The sequence below is a fragment of the Gorilla gorilla genome, chromosome X, assembly GCF_029281585.2.
Source record: "Gorilla gorilla gorilla isolate KB3781 chromosome X, NHGRI_mGorGor1-v2.1_pri, whole genome shotgun sequence".
NCBI classification, from domain to species: domain Eukaryota; kingdom Metazoa; phylum Chordata; class Mammalia; order Primates; family Hominidae; genus Gorilla; species Gorilla gorilla.
In genome coordinates, this window is record NC_073247.2 from 58194048 (window position 1) to 58208979 (window position 14932).

General features: G+C 45.1%; 1 protein-coding gene across 1 annotated transcript; it reads left to right on the forward strand.

Moving 5' to 3' along the window:
* Positions 1-394: 394 nt before the first annotated feature.
* Positions 395-2344, forward strand: LOC101139707 (actin-binding protein WASF2-like; the record flags this gene model as incomplete). Its single annotated transcript, XM_019019042.4, is given in 2 exon segments — positions 395-1253; positions 1292-2344. Coding segments are annotated over 2 exon segments (1506 nt in total), but the record flags the coding sequence as incomplete, so codon positions are not given.
* Positions 2345-14932: the final 12588 nt, after the last annotated feature.

Consider the following 14932-nt stretch of genomic DNA (forward strand, 5'->3'; position numbering starts at 1 on the left):
CTTTTTAGTCTCAAGAGTCAAAGCCCTGTAACTTAACGGCGCAAGGACTTTAAAGACAATACAGAAACTTACATGGATACAATAACCTTTTTAAGTCCATAATTTGAATTAGCTTTTAAATAACTTTTGAATTAGACAAAAATTTTTTTTGTCAATAAGAACATATTTTCCTTGTCACATTTTCTATAAAACTAGGAAGCAAGAAATTCTTTTTTTGAAAAAGTGAAAGCAATTTTATTAAGAAAGTAAAGGAATAGCCGGCTGTGTGGCAGCCCGCGAGGCGGTCCGCGGGAGCACACTCTGTGCAGAGACTGGGCGGCCGGCCTGCCCTTCCTGTCGCTGACGGTGACTGCGGGAGGCCAGGTTGTTTTTCATCATTCAGAGCATTGCCTGAAGCAGGTCCACCGTGGCGTTAGTAACGAGGAACATCGAGCCAAGGCACCTGTGCCGTCAGACGTTGCCTAGCGTTAGAAGCGAGCTGGAATGCGTGACCAACATCACCCTGGCAAATGTCATCCGACAGCTGGGCAGCCTGAGTAAATATGCAGAGGACATTTTTGGAGAGCTCTTTACTGAGGCAAATACCTTTGCCTCTCGGGTAAGCTCCCTTGCTGAGAGGGTCGACGGACTACAAGTTAAAGTCACTCAGCTGGATCCCAAGGAAGAAGAAGTGTCACTGCAAGGAATCAACACCTGAAAAGCCTTCAGAAGCTCCACCATTCAAGACCAGAAGCTTTTTGACAGAAACTCTCTCCCAGTGCCTGTCTTAGAAACATACAATACCTGTGATACTCCTCCCCCTCTCAACAATCTTACCCCTTACAGGGACGATGGAACAGAGGCACTCAAATTCTACACAGACCCTTCATACTTCTTTGATCTTTGGAAGAAGATGCTGCAGGACACCAAGGATATCATGAAAGAGAAGAGAAAGCACAGGAAAGAAAAGAAAGATAATCCAAATCGAGGGAATGTAAACCCACGTAAAATCAAGACACATAAGGAAGAGTGGGAGAAAATTAAGATGGGGCAAGAATTTGTGGAGTCCAAAGAAAAGCTGGGGCCTTCTGGGTATCCACCCACCTTGGTGTACCAGAATGGCAGCATTGGCTGTGTTGAAAACGTGGATGCAAGTAGCTATCCACCACCATCACAGTCAGACTCTGCTTCTTCACCTTCTCCTCCCTTCTCCGAGGACAACTTGCCTCCTCCACCAGCAGAATTCAGTTACCCCGTGGACAACCAAAGAGGATCTGGTTTGGCTGGACCCAAAAGATCCAGTGTGGTCAGCCCGGTTTGGCTGGACCCAAAAGATCCAGTGTGGTCAGCCCAAGCCATCCACCACCAGCTCCTCCTCTAGGCTCTCCACCAGGCTCTAAACCCGGGTTTGCTCCACCACCTTCCCCTCCACCACCCCCGCCTCCAATGATAGGCATCCCACCTCCACCACCGCCTGTAGGATTTGGGTCTCCAGGGATGCCTCCACCACTCTCACGCCCATCTTTCCCACCTCACCCTGATTTTGCTGCCCCTCCACCTCTTCCTCCACCACCGGCAGCTGACAACCCAACTCTCCCACCACCTCCCTTGTCCCAGCCAACAAGAGGAGCACCTCCTCCTCCCCCTCCTCCTCCTCCTCCGGGGCCCCCTCCTCCCCCTTTCACTGGTGCAGATGGCCAGCCTGCTGTACCACCACCGCTTTCTGACACCACCAAGCCCAAGTCCTCCTTGCCTGCCATAAGCGATGCCCATAGCGACCTGCTTTCAGCCATCTATCAAGGTTTTCAGCTGCGCAGGGTTGAGGAGCAGCAGGAACAAGAGAAGTGGGATGTTGTGGGCAATGACGTGGCCACCATCTTGTCTCGTTGCATTGCTGTTGAGTACAGTGACTCAGAAGATGACTCCTCTGAATTTGATGAGGACGACTGGTCTGATTAACTCTTTCTGCCTGCTGCCTACCTTCTTTTTCTTTCCTTCCTACCTGCCTTCTTTGATGCCAACCCCAACAGACCCATAGGGGAGAAAAGGGAGGAAAAACGTAATTTTAAGGGGCCAAAGCTTTCCTTGAAGCAACCAAAGATATATCCAAGTGCTTCCTCCAAGTCACATGTATTTCCTCTTCCCATTGTCAGGCCCTGTGGGGCTCCTGAGATTCAGTAGCTGGGATGTTCCCTCTTTCCTTCAAGTGCCTGTTGCATATTTAAAGGAAGGAGAAATCCCAAAGCAGATTCCTTTGATTGGGTTTCCGTTGGAGATGGGGCCTTCCCTTAGGAGCCATATTCAACTACAGTCTTCTAAAACCTGTGCCCTCAGCCACTTCGAATAATGCCAGCCACCTTCTGGTTCTAAAGCAGAGGTAGTGGCCTGAATGGACACAGCTGGCCCCTTTCCCGTGCACTGAAAGGGCAGAGCAGGCTGAAGGCTCCAACGGCCAAACTGCCTCACCCTCTGCCCTAATCAGCAGGGTGGGCCTGCCTTTTGCTAAGCGATCTCTATGCCTGGGATTCCCTTTATTCCAGGAGACATCAAGCCTCTAAAGAATGTCTCACCTCCTCTGCCCAAAAATGATGCTCTTCTGTAGGCTGGTGTTGTTGCTTCCCTCCCAGGATCCCTTTGGTGAGTGTGGTGTTCAGAATGCACCAGCACCACCTCTACATGCCTTCAGGCAACACGGCCCAGTTTTAACCTCTCGTATCCATGACCAAACTATCCCTGACACATAAGGACAGGGGCCTCTTCCGGCTGTCAGGAGCAAAGCCTGAAGACTTGGAGCTGCAGGACTGGAAGAACAGTGGAGCCCCGTGGGTCCCACCCTTTAAGGATGCTGAGGCCTGGAGATGGGAAGTGACTTGCTCAAGGTCACACAATTGGATAGTGACATAGCTAGAGCCCAGAGTTCCTGATTCCAAGTCACCTGTGCTTTCTGGAACCAAAGAATGGGCACCTGCTGGAGTCTGGGCAGAGCTTTCTTGGCTGTATTGCTACTCCAGACCTCACCATAGGTTGGGGTCCCAGTAGGAGGGCTCACGGTCTGTGCCAGCCCTGTCAGTGCTGCTCAGACCTTCATAGCCTCTCTTGTCATTCTTTGTTGCCCCTTTTCTGTCACCAACCAACCACATAGCCTTGGGACCAGCCCCTCTGGGGGACCAGAAGTAGTGAGAGAAGGAAGGGGATAGGCAGCTTTGACAGGTGCTGTTTTCAATTCCTCTGCAACTCCTCCCCCTTTTATTTCCCCAATTTAAACAAAGATTCTGCCAACTGTGGAAACTTCAGTCCCTCAGGCTGGCAGCTGTGCTGGTACCTGCCTGGGGGAGCCTGGCAGTCGTGAAGCAGGCTGAAAGGCAGAGGGGCTCCAGGTCCTGTTTCCAGCTCCCCTCACTGCACATGGTGAAGCTCCCTCCCTCCCCACTTTTCCCAGAGCTAATACACAGGTGCTATTATTCAGAAAAAAACTGGTCAGCTCTAACCAACAGTGAGGTTTCTTCTCTTCTGCCCTAACTATTGTGTAGCCTTATATGCTGAAATTGGCTTCTGCCGGCTTATCTGGCTTTCAGAGCCCTGAAACAAAGAGAAACAGGATCTGTCCCTACCCAGCACAGCAAATGGTTGTAGTAATTGCCAAAGCCCTCGTAAAGCCCTCCGGCTTGAGGAGACAGTGTATAGTCATGAGTTCTGCCTCTGTGCCCTTGCTGGCCGCTTCCCCTTTGCCTTCTTTCCTGGAACTCAGGGTGTGGGGACTGAGCCTGTAGGGGCCAGCATGCCCTCCTGCTGTGGCCACTCCCAAGTGTGCCCTCTTCCGTCTCTCCAGATCAGGTGTCTCTAGCACAGGACTTGGCACCAAGCTCCATGCTGAGACACCAGGCTATGTGGGCCCGCACCTTGTTTCCCGGCCTGTACCTTAGAAGTCGAAGGTGCTTTCATCAGAATCCTAAAATGGCCGTTGAAGGCGCCTGGGCCGCAGCCCAGCAGTAGCTGGAGAGGCAGGCAGAGGGCAGTGGTTCTCCCAAATAGGAGACCTGGGGCCTGGCCAGGCCAGGGTTTGGGCCTAATGGCTTTGACTGAATTACCCCCATCCTCCTCCTTTCCGGAAAAGGGAGAGCTAGAGCCACTCACTGTCATTCTGCTCTGACCTTGAAGGGGGCGGTGTTGGCCTGGCTTCTGGAATGGACTGAGTCCATTGTGGAAAGGGCTGGGGGCAGGAGGAGGTGGGGAGGGGCACTGCCTGCGGAAGCTAGGATTAGATCATTAGCTCAGTGACCTCCTAGGGTTTCGATGTGCTGTGTTCTCATCCTACAGTTGGTTTGGTAATGATCTGCAAGTCCCGGAGAGCAACAGCAAAGCTCTGCCTGACGCTCTCATTAAAATCTATGCAGCCAAGCTCAGCACTTTGTCGCAGCCGGCCTTGTGAAGCCTCCTCAGCTCGGGGGGCCGGGGACCCAGTGAGCTGGGAGGCCCTCTGGGCTCCACTTATGCATATGCACCAAAAAAAAAAAAAAAAAAAAAAAAAAAAGGCTTCTTTAGACCCAGAGCTCTTTAAGATGATAAAGGACCCAATGCAGGTAATCCTGTTTTTGGACTCATGTAATGTAGAATGCTAAATTTAGTGATTATTTAATCTGGGCCTAAGCTAGTGAGAGTATGGAACAATGGCCCATAATGACTCCTAAGCGGTGAAGCCAGGGGGCCTCCTCCCTTCCTGGTTCACCCCGCCCAGGGGACCTGCTCCCATTCCTATGGCCCTGGGGCCCAGCTTCCAATAGTGTCAGATGTGACTTGTGGCTTTGCCTTGGTTGTGAGATGGGTACATTCTAAAGGAGCAGCCCGGGGGAGGCGGCAGGCTTAGCCAGCCCTTGGAGGCTCAGAGCAGCTGGCCCAGGCTCCAGCTCGCCTCCAGTGGAAGCTCGAGCGCCGTCAGAAACGACCCTGGCCAATGTCACCGCAGAGCCGAGGCGGTGTTGTCAGGGCTAATGTGAAATCTCTTCCCGTGGCGCTGATCCTCCGACTCTGCAGCACCAGCTTGGACAGATTGAGGTCTCTGTGGCTTTGCTGACGCTGCTTAAGCATTCCCACCGGGTCCCAGCTCTGCTCTAGGACTGCCTCCCACTGCGGCCCCTCACCTGACCTCAGGGCATGGGGAGGGAGGGAGCCAGTGCCCCAAGGCCAGGGGACTTTGCTCCTGAGAGATGTCAGGCTTCCTGGGGGCATCAGGCTTTGAGTCCAGCTGACCTGGCACCAGGTGTCACGCAGAGATGTGCCTCATTCTGTGCCTCCTGCCGTGTTCACTTTAACCGTGCGTCAGTGTGGGTTAGGGAATAATTTTGTCATTGTATTAAGTTTATCCAGTTAATTAACTTGAGGAACTAACCAATTTTTACTTTCTGTCTAGAATGATGTACATGTAGTAGAGTAAGGCATAATGCTCCCAAAGTGCCTTGTTTTCTCTGATACAAACATATTTATAAGGACGTATTCCAGTGGGTTCTTGGGTGTGTTTGCCACATCAAGATTTTAGGGAAGGGGTGTATGTGTAGTAGGGATGCCGTTTGAAAACAGGCTCTCTTCCCCTGAGGAAGGGAAAGGAACTCTTCAGTTGGAGATCTGGGCAGTGGGTTAAGCCAGACCCCTAAAGTGACCCTTTCCTCTTCTGCCCTATTCTTCTCAGACCCTCAGAAAGACATCCAATTTTTTTAAAGCCCTGTAGCTCCAAGCCTGGTCTCATTTGCTTCCCTGCCAGGCTCATTGTGTGTATACCACATTTGTGCCCCACTGACCTGAAGGTTCCATGTAACTGTATACACATGAATACTTAAATGCCAACATTTTAAATAATTTGATGAAGTCTTTGTAGCCACAAAAAAAAAAGTAAAGGAATAAAGAATGGCTACTTCATGGGTAGAGCAGTGGCATGGGCTGCTCGACTGAGTATATTTATAGTTATTTCTTGATTATATGCTGTATTAATCCGTTTTCACACTGCTATAAAAGAACTTCCCTGAGACTGGGTGATTTATAAAGGAAAGAGGTTTAATTGACTCAGTTTTGCGTGGCTGGAGAGGCCTCAGGAAATGTATAATTATGGCAGAAGGGGAAGCAGGCACCTTCTCCACAAGATGGCATGGGAGAAAAGAGCAGGGGAAACCGTCACTTATAGAACCATCAGATCCTGTGAGAACTCACTCACTACCACGAGAACAGCATGGGGGAAACTGCCCCCATGATCCTGTCACCTCCCACCAGGTCCCTCCCTTGACAGGTGGGAATTATGGGGATTACAATTCGAGATAAAATTTGGGTGGGGACACAGAGCCAAACCACATCATATGCTAAACAACGGGTGGATTATTCATGAGTTTTCTGGGAAAGGGGTGGGGATTTCCCAGAACTGAGGGGTCCTCCTCTTTTTAGACCATATAGGGTAACTTCCAGACATTGCCATGGCATTTGTAAACTGTCAAGGCACCGGTGGAAGTGTTTTTTTAGCATGCTAATGGATTATAATTAGCGTATAATGAGCACTGAGGATTACCAGAGGTCACTTGCGCTGCCATCTTGGTTTTGGTGGGTTTTGACTGGCTTCTTTACCGTATGCTGTTTTATCAGCAAGGTCTTTGTGATCTGAATCTTGTGTGGACATTTTATTTCATCCTGTGAGATAAGAATGCCTAACCCCCTGGGAATGCAGCCCAGTAGGTCTCAGCCTTATTTTACCCAGCCCCTATTCAAGATGGAGTTACTCTGGTTCTAACACCTCTGACATATTCCCCCCTCCCTTTTACAAGGGAACCCTTAATCCTAGCAATTGTAGAGGGACAAAGATCCATCTTTTGTAATTTTCAGGCCAAACAGGGCGATGACATTCCTGCCTAACTATTGGGGTGTCTTGTATCCAGGGTAGAGAGGAGCTCAGTGAGAAAACATCATTACACTGAGGGCCATTCATAACTCCGAGTTCTGATCAAAGGTGATATCTGGAAGATTGGTATGTGTTCAATTTAAGAAAACATTGAGTAAGCTTACCTATCCAGCATTTCTACACAGAATACAGCAGGAATATATTCCACAACAGTAAAGTAAAATAAGCAAAATTATTCTAAGTAAATGAAAAAAATAAGGCATTCAATGAACTGGGCAACTGTTGGGACCAAACTGATATGGGGTTGCTAGCCAATTCCAATATGTGCCCAGAATTAGAATATTGATCCAGATTTCTACAGTACCCATCCCTCTTGTTTCTTCTGAGCTCCAGTTAAAGATCACTGGTTGATTCACAGGAATAAGCAGGGTTAGTCTAAATTGCAGAAAAAAAAAACAACAAAAACAACTGATGAGACTAGAATCTAATAACAGGTGTGCCATAGTTCTTGAAACATAATTTTTCTCTTTCCAGTCTTCATTTTTATTAAAAACAAATCATAATAGGGCTAATTTGTTTATAAAATCAGCTTTAGTCTTATACTTGGCCTGTTTATTTGTATAAAGTGCAGCAAGAATAATTATTTTCACATAGGCTTTTTAAAAATTGGCTTTGATGAAACTTCGTTCCATAAAGAATCTCAGATAAGACCTTTTTTAAAGCTGAGCCCCAGCCATGGGTTTGTACTGTCAAATGCCTATACGAGTCAGGTAAATTCCTCTCCTCTTGAGGTTCCATAATTTTGGAACACATACCAATAACATATTTATTATAAATAAATAAATAAAACCTTTACTCATTAATACAGGGAAGACTTAGTTTTCCAAACAATCTGTTTCTTTTCTTTCCTCTCTTTTTACTATAATTTATTCAAAAGGCAAACAAAAATCTTTCAATATTTTTAATACAACATGAAAATCTTGTTCAAGAGAGAAAGACAATTTCACCCTTTGCATTGGTGTGCTATTAATGTCAACCCCAATTCTTAACAAAACCTTATAGACAAATCTATCCAATTTTCATGCCTGACCGTAAGGTAAGATTCTCATAAACTTTTTATAACCCTTTACAGATTTTTGTTAAAGAACAGATCAGTGCTCTAAGAAAAACCTATTGTGCTTTTATTCCAATGTTCAACTTATGAAAAAACTGAATACCCCTTTAACTTTAGCCAGTGTTCACACATAGAATTTCTTTTACAAGATTAATCTTTCATAAACCTTCCATAAGTTGCTCAAAAGTTTAGCTTTTTCCTATCAAACTTAAAACAAGACTTTAACCCTTTAATCTAGGCAAAAAAAAAAAAAATCCACATTCCCATGCCTTCTTATAATCTTTTACCAAAAACACATTTTACTTTCCTTACACACCTTGCATGTAAAACTGTTTCCTCAGTAGTTTCAATTACATATTACAATATTAACTCTTAGTAACTTTTATTTTTGGTGAAAAACTTAGTAAGTAAGCAATTTTAATTATGTACTAGGTGTGGGGCTTAGGACACCAGACAGAAGTGCAGATAAAGTCTGACTCTTTTCAGCATTGCTAGGGGTTATGGCTAACTCCACATGTCCCCAGGCCTTATGTAGAAACTAATGGCTCTAAAGCAGGTAAGTTGAACAATTTTCAAAAGTCAAAGAAATAACTTATGACCTTAAAGCATTCATCAAACCTAATGTCTGACCTGCCTAATTTAGACCAAATGTCTAAATTTTGAAGACATTTTTATTTTACCAATAATCTTTAAAACTATCTTTATTTCTCAAAGATTACTAAAGTTATGTGAACTAAAAGGCATTACAGTTTTTATTTTTCTAACAAAATATTTGATCACACATCACACACACACACAACACATATAAATACACAAACAGTCAGAAGATTCTGTAGTTGTAAGATTTTTCATTTGCCAGTTTTTGTTTCTCAATTGGATTACTGGCTTCAGGGTAGAGCCCTTTGAGGAACAGGGCCAGGAAACCATTCAGTTTCAAGGGCCTAGTAAGCAGGCACAGCTGGAAGGCAAAACAGATCCCCCAAAATTAAGGGTCCCATTTTTATACCAGATCTTAGATCCCAAAGAGGAGGGAATCAGTCCATCTCCCATAAAAGCCCATAACTGCCATTAGCCAGCCCTAAAAGTATATTTCCTACTTAGTAATTAGACACCAAAGTTCTCTCATAATGTGAAGTAATTTCTGATACCCCCAAATGTCAAAAACATCAGACAACACAATGTAAAACAGAACAGGGCCTTAGATTTTGAGAGAGATCTATCCACTTTCAATTCCTGGGGTTTCATGAGGAAAACAGAGGTTTTTCCCCAAACAGCGTGTGTGGCACCTCCTCTGTTTTCCCCAAAGAGTCCCAGCCTGTTAGAAATTTTCTTAGGTCCTCTCATGTATGCATCAAGAGTGGCAAGAAAACAAAATGGAGAAAAATGACTTTTCAGTTGACTGAAAAGAAAAACTTTTTCTCAAGAAAAACAAGATCTGAGAAAAAACCATAAAGGCCTTTTCAATATACCCATAGCTTGAATATCCACTTTTAATTAAGCTGACTTTTAACCATAGTGCTCTTTTTAAAAAAGTCTTTTAAAATTTCTTATTATCCAACTTTTAGCCAAGTAAAATGGTCAATATTTCTGGCTTTTGAACTTTACCAAAGATAACTTCCCAGGTGCTCAGAGAAAGGAAAATTCAAGAGGGAAGTCAGAAGTTGTTCATGGAGAGGAAGAGAATCAACAAATGGCAAAGGTCACACAGATATCAATCAAAAAGTACTCATTCCCTAGACCGGGAATTGAGAGCCTGGGCTACCACTGTAAAATGGCAAAGCCTTAGCTACTGAGCTACAGCACTGAGCAGTTTTCATTGCTCTTCCTAGGAGTCTAGAGTCAGCCAATTTTGAGCTTGCAAAGGTTTTTAACTGCTCTGGATAATTTTTAAGGCTAACTGTAACATGAACTCCAAAATTCCTGTTCCCTTGATGGTGGAGACCAAGAGAAAGTACCACCCACCTGGTTATAAAGTCAAGCTCCCAAGGACATAAAACAAGATGGGAGGGAAACTTCATCCAGTTTTTTTTTGTTTGTTTCACAGGTCTCCAACCAGGAGTTTCAACATGTGGTCTTTGGGCAAGATGGTTGCTCTGAGTAACAGAAAATATAGGAAAGGGAAAGGAGAGAAAGAGAGAGAGGGCCAGGTACAGTGGCTCACGCCTGTAATCCCAGCACGTTGGGAGGCCGAGGCGGGTGGATCATGAAGAGGAGATTGAGACCATCCTGGCCAACATGATGAAACCCCGTCTCTACTAAAAATACAAAAAAACTAGCTGGGCATGATGCGCACACCTGTAGTCCCAGCTGCTTGGGAGACTGAGGCAGGAGAATCACTTGAACCCGGGAGGCAGAGGTTGCAGTGAGCCGAGATCGCGCCACTGCACTCCACCTGGCCACAGAGCAAGACTCCGTCTCAAAAAAAAAAAAAAAAGAGAGAGAGAGAGAGAAAGCATTCCCTGTGGTGGGGAAGGTGAAGAGCTCAGGGAGGCCAGAGAAAGACCTACTCATTGAAGCAACACTGAATCAAAAGTTCAAATGGCCACTTGTCAGTTGTGAAGGGATCTTTTCCAGCAGTCTCCTCAGCTCTCAAGTTTCCCCTTTTGGGAAGGAAAAAGTTCCCCATATTCCACCGTCTTGTATATGCCTAATCCTATCACCCACAGTCGTCAGCAAAGAGTATAAGACAGATTAATCCGAAGAGAATAGCGGTGGCATTAATCCATAATGCCAAATTCATTTTTAACCAAGAGGGACTTTACTGAGAGGGGCCTTTAACCCTCTAAATTTTAGGAAGGACTCTACCTTCCTAAATTGGGCCTGTGACCCAAGTTTGGTCAAGAAGCCTTGCCTTTTATTAAGATGGGCCTTTAACCCTCTCTATCTTAGGAGAGTCTATCCTAAGTTGGGCCTCTAACTCAATCCCACCCTTTACCCAGGTAAAATATACCCCACCACTTACCCAAAATCAGCCAGTTGGTGCTGCAGTCTATTTCCTTTGGATCAGGGGGTCTCCTCAGTATAGTCCCTTTGTGGTTCACCAGGAAGATGTTAGTGGAAAGGGGTCCCAATCCAGACCCCAAAAGAGGGTTCTTGGATCTCACACAAGAAAGAATTCAGGGCGAGTCCACAGAGTAAAGTGAAAGTTTATTGAGAAAATAAAGGGATAAAGAATGGCTACTCCATTGGCACAGCAGCCAGAAGCAAGAAGTTCTGAACTGCGTATCAGATATTACCATTTTATAAATGAGAACCAGTCCATAATTTTGGAACATGTTTCCTATATAATAACCCTTTCTTAGTTGGAAATGACCCAGACATTCAACAAGCATCTACAATGATTTTAAGATCTTAAATCATACAAAAAAGTTTTACTTAGAAGCATTTATCTCATTTATATGCATATAATTCTCCCATTTTTAACCGTTTACTTAGATTACTTCTGAAAACTGAGATCTTACCACAGAGGTAGTCATTATTGAAAGTTAATTCCCTGTTAACCATTTTAAAGCTTGTGAACATCATGTGTTCATCTAAGTAAGAACCTTAAAGTTAAAACACATAGGCATTTTGTTGATAACTCAGAAGGTTTAGCTATTTTCCTCAAACAATATTAAATGTCTTATTTATCAAAAATTACACAAAGATCATTCTGTCTTGGGCTGGGTTTATAGTTTTATAACTCTTATGCCAAATTTTGGCACCTAATGATATCTGGCAGAGATAAATATGAAACCGCTTGATCAATAAACTCAAATGAAAATGTATGTTGACAATTCTTAAGATATTTATAATATTATTTTACCAGTAATGTAAAGCCAGCTTATTTATTAAAGATTTTACTTAATTTATGAGTACGTCTTAACTCTAAGGAATTTGGTTCCTTGTGACCACAATACATAACAAAATACATGTACATATGCATAAACACACACATACACACTCATATTAAGCAGGCCGAAAATAAACAGAGGAAGATATCACCTGGCTGCCTTCTGCAAGGGTGGCATGAGGTAGGGGGAGAGAGGGGAAGAAAGAGATGAGAGAATAAAGCAATGGAAAGGGAGCTCAAGAGCCCTCCTGCAGACATTGAGTGGTGTGAGGTTGATACCTCCACCACCATCATTTATCTCCCATCAGGGAGAGCCTCAGCACCCTAAGTCTGCACAGTGTGGGATGGGTTCCTCCTACTTCTGCAAGTCACTGGTCAGGCAAACTGTTTCCAGCCAGAGGGAGCTAGAGCTGCCTGCAGCTGAGAAGAGTAAAGCTGTAAGCGGCTCTCCAAAGATAGAAGGGTGAAGTTGGAGGTAGAGAGGAAAGAAATCAGGGCCCATACACAAAGTCATATATTCATATATGCAAACAGACAGCATGCTTCCACACGAGTCCCCAACCAAGGGGGCTGGATGAGGTCCTGAATCCCTCTCCCCAGTTCCAAATGGCTCCATGGGCTGTTAAGTCCAGTCCAAGCACAGGTCCCATGGTGCCGCACATACAAATAAATACAAATGCATTAAAATGCTCAAATGATGTCACTAACAGCCAGGTCTTAAGTAGAGCAGGGCTTCAGTGACACCCCAAAAGAGACAGAGGGTGGTCAGGTGCACTGCCAACCAAATTACCCAGTTCCAAAGTTTGTCAGCTCTTTCTCTTTTTCTCCCAGAATTCACTTCCCTTGCACAGGCAATGCATTGAAGGCAGCAAATGTTGTGCTGGGAGTGGGGAGCAAAAGGGAAATTTCCCCATAAGAAAGCATTTTTTGCAGCTGCTGGGAAGTTCCCTAATGCTTTCATCGTGGGATCTGATAGCCATGAGCAGCTGGCACTCACAGGTGACCCCATGTCTCATCTGATAGCGAAACTGGGTGGTCAGGCACAAGCCTACCTGGAGCACAGAGCATGTCCCTGTATGGGCCACCAAAAATTGCAACCAAAAAGTGGGTTAGTTGCTTGCTGCATGTAGAGTCCAATTAACAAGAGTGAGTCCTGGTACTTTCCAGAAAAGTGATTTTATTTCCAAAGCTAGTTTGGGGGAGTGCACAAAGTGTCCAGCTTTAAATGTACTGCTTCACCTTTGGAGCAAAAAGTGGGCATTTATATAACGTAGGGGAGGAAATGAGCAAGGGCAGGGCTCTTCTGCTAGCCTTATCTGTACCTTATCTACTGGGCCGTTGTGTTGCCACCTTCCTGGGCAGAAGTAAGTTGTAAAAGTGGCTAAGTGGGCATGCTCTGGGCATGTCCTCCTGAGGCAACACCCTGGAGGTGGGAGTTCCCTCTTGGAGCACATAGATGAACTTGCCCTGTAGGAAATGTCTGGAGAGGGGGAGGTGAGAAGTTATTTTGCACTTGAAAAAGGGCTAAATGGGAAGTAGGAGGAAAGGGGAAAGGCAAAAAGAGAAAAAAACTGTTGCTTAGGAAAACGGGAGTACTCAGTTACAGTTGTGAAACTGCCTTTGCAAAAATTATATCAGTGAGCAAATTATGACAGTGAAAGAGATCTGATCTAGCCCACCACCCCTCTTGCCTTTTCCTTAATTATTCCTGGGCTTTGGGGCTGAACTAACTTTGGAAGATATTTAGGTTATGGTTTAAATGATAATAGCTCTTTCCCAAAAATCATTGTAAAGCTAATGGAAGGCCATCAGGCTAGGGGTTGGAGAGGAACCTGATTCTGCTAAGTTTTAGACATAGATTGCCAGCCATTCCTGCAGATAACACCACTACTGTAGATTGGCCTTTTGAGATATCTTTTCAGATTTTTTGCATGTCTGACACCCATGGCTCCACCTAGACTCACCAATCCCACTCATGTGGCCCCACCCTGAGGCAATTCAGCATGCAGGAGGACAGCTTTCACCTCCTATGATTTCATCTCTGCCCCAACCAATTAGCAGCAAGCCTAGCCACCCCCACTGCTTCCCCCAAACTGCCTTTGAAAAACCCCCAACCTACAAGCTTTGGAGGAGATTGATTTGAGTACTATAATAACTGTGTCTATTACATGCCGTGGCCCGCCTTGTGACTATTAAACTCTCTTTTTTTTTTTTAATCGACACTGAGTCTCGCTCTGTTGCCCAGGCTGGAGTGCAATGGCGTGATCTTGGCTCACTGCAACCTCCGCCTCCCAGGTTGAAGCGATTCCCCTGCCTCAGCCTCCTGAGTAGCTGGGACTACAGGTGCGCACCACCATGCCCAGCTAATTTTTGTATTTTTAGTAGAGACGGGGTTTCACCATGTTGGCCAGGATGGTCTCAATCTCCTGACCTCGTGATCTGCCCGCGTCGGCCCCCCAAAGTGCTGGGATTACAGGTGTGAGTCACCACACCTGGCCTAAACTCTTTCTTTACTGCAATACTGTGGTCTTTCTTTGTGCAGTGGGCAGGAAGAACCCCTCAGGTGGCTACAGTTGCACAACAATGTGAATATACTTAACACTACTGAACTATAAACCTAGAAATGGTTAAGATGCTAAATTTTATGTTATGCATTTTTTACAATAAAAAATGGGATGTTACAATGAAAAATGGGATGCAACATATGCTCACCTTTGGGTGGTCCCCAGGTGTGCATACATTGTGGGTGTACATGCTAGTATATATGTTACATGTCTTACATCTCCACCCAGGGGTGTGTGTGTGTGTATATATATATATATGTATATATTTACTATTAAAATGAGCAAAACGTTACCTTTAGGGCAAGCCAAGTTGAAGTGCACATGCTTACTGCTGGGGAAAGTCCCTACTGAAGTTATGTCCTGCCAGGGCCAGATAAGTCCCAGTTAGGGCCAGATAAGCCTAACTGCAAGTCCAGATATGGCCATTGTTTTTTCTGATTGCTAGTGGGGTAAGGTTTCCAGGGCTTCCTTACTTTGAGGCTGCCTTTCCTGCTCATGTCTGTCTGTCTGTCTGTCTGTCCTGTCTATCTATCTATCTATCTATCTATCTATCTATCACCTATCTATCT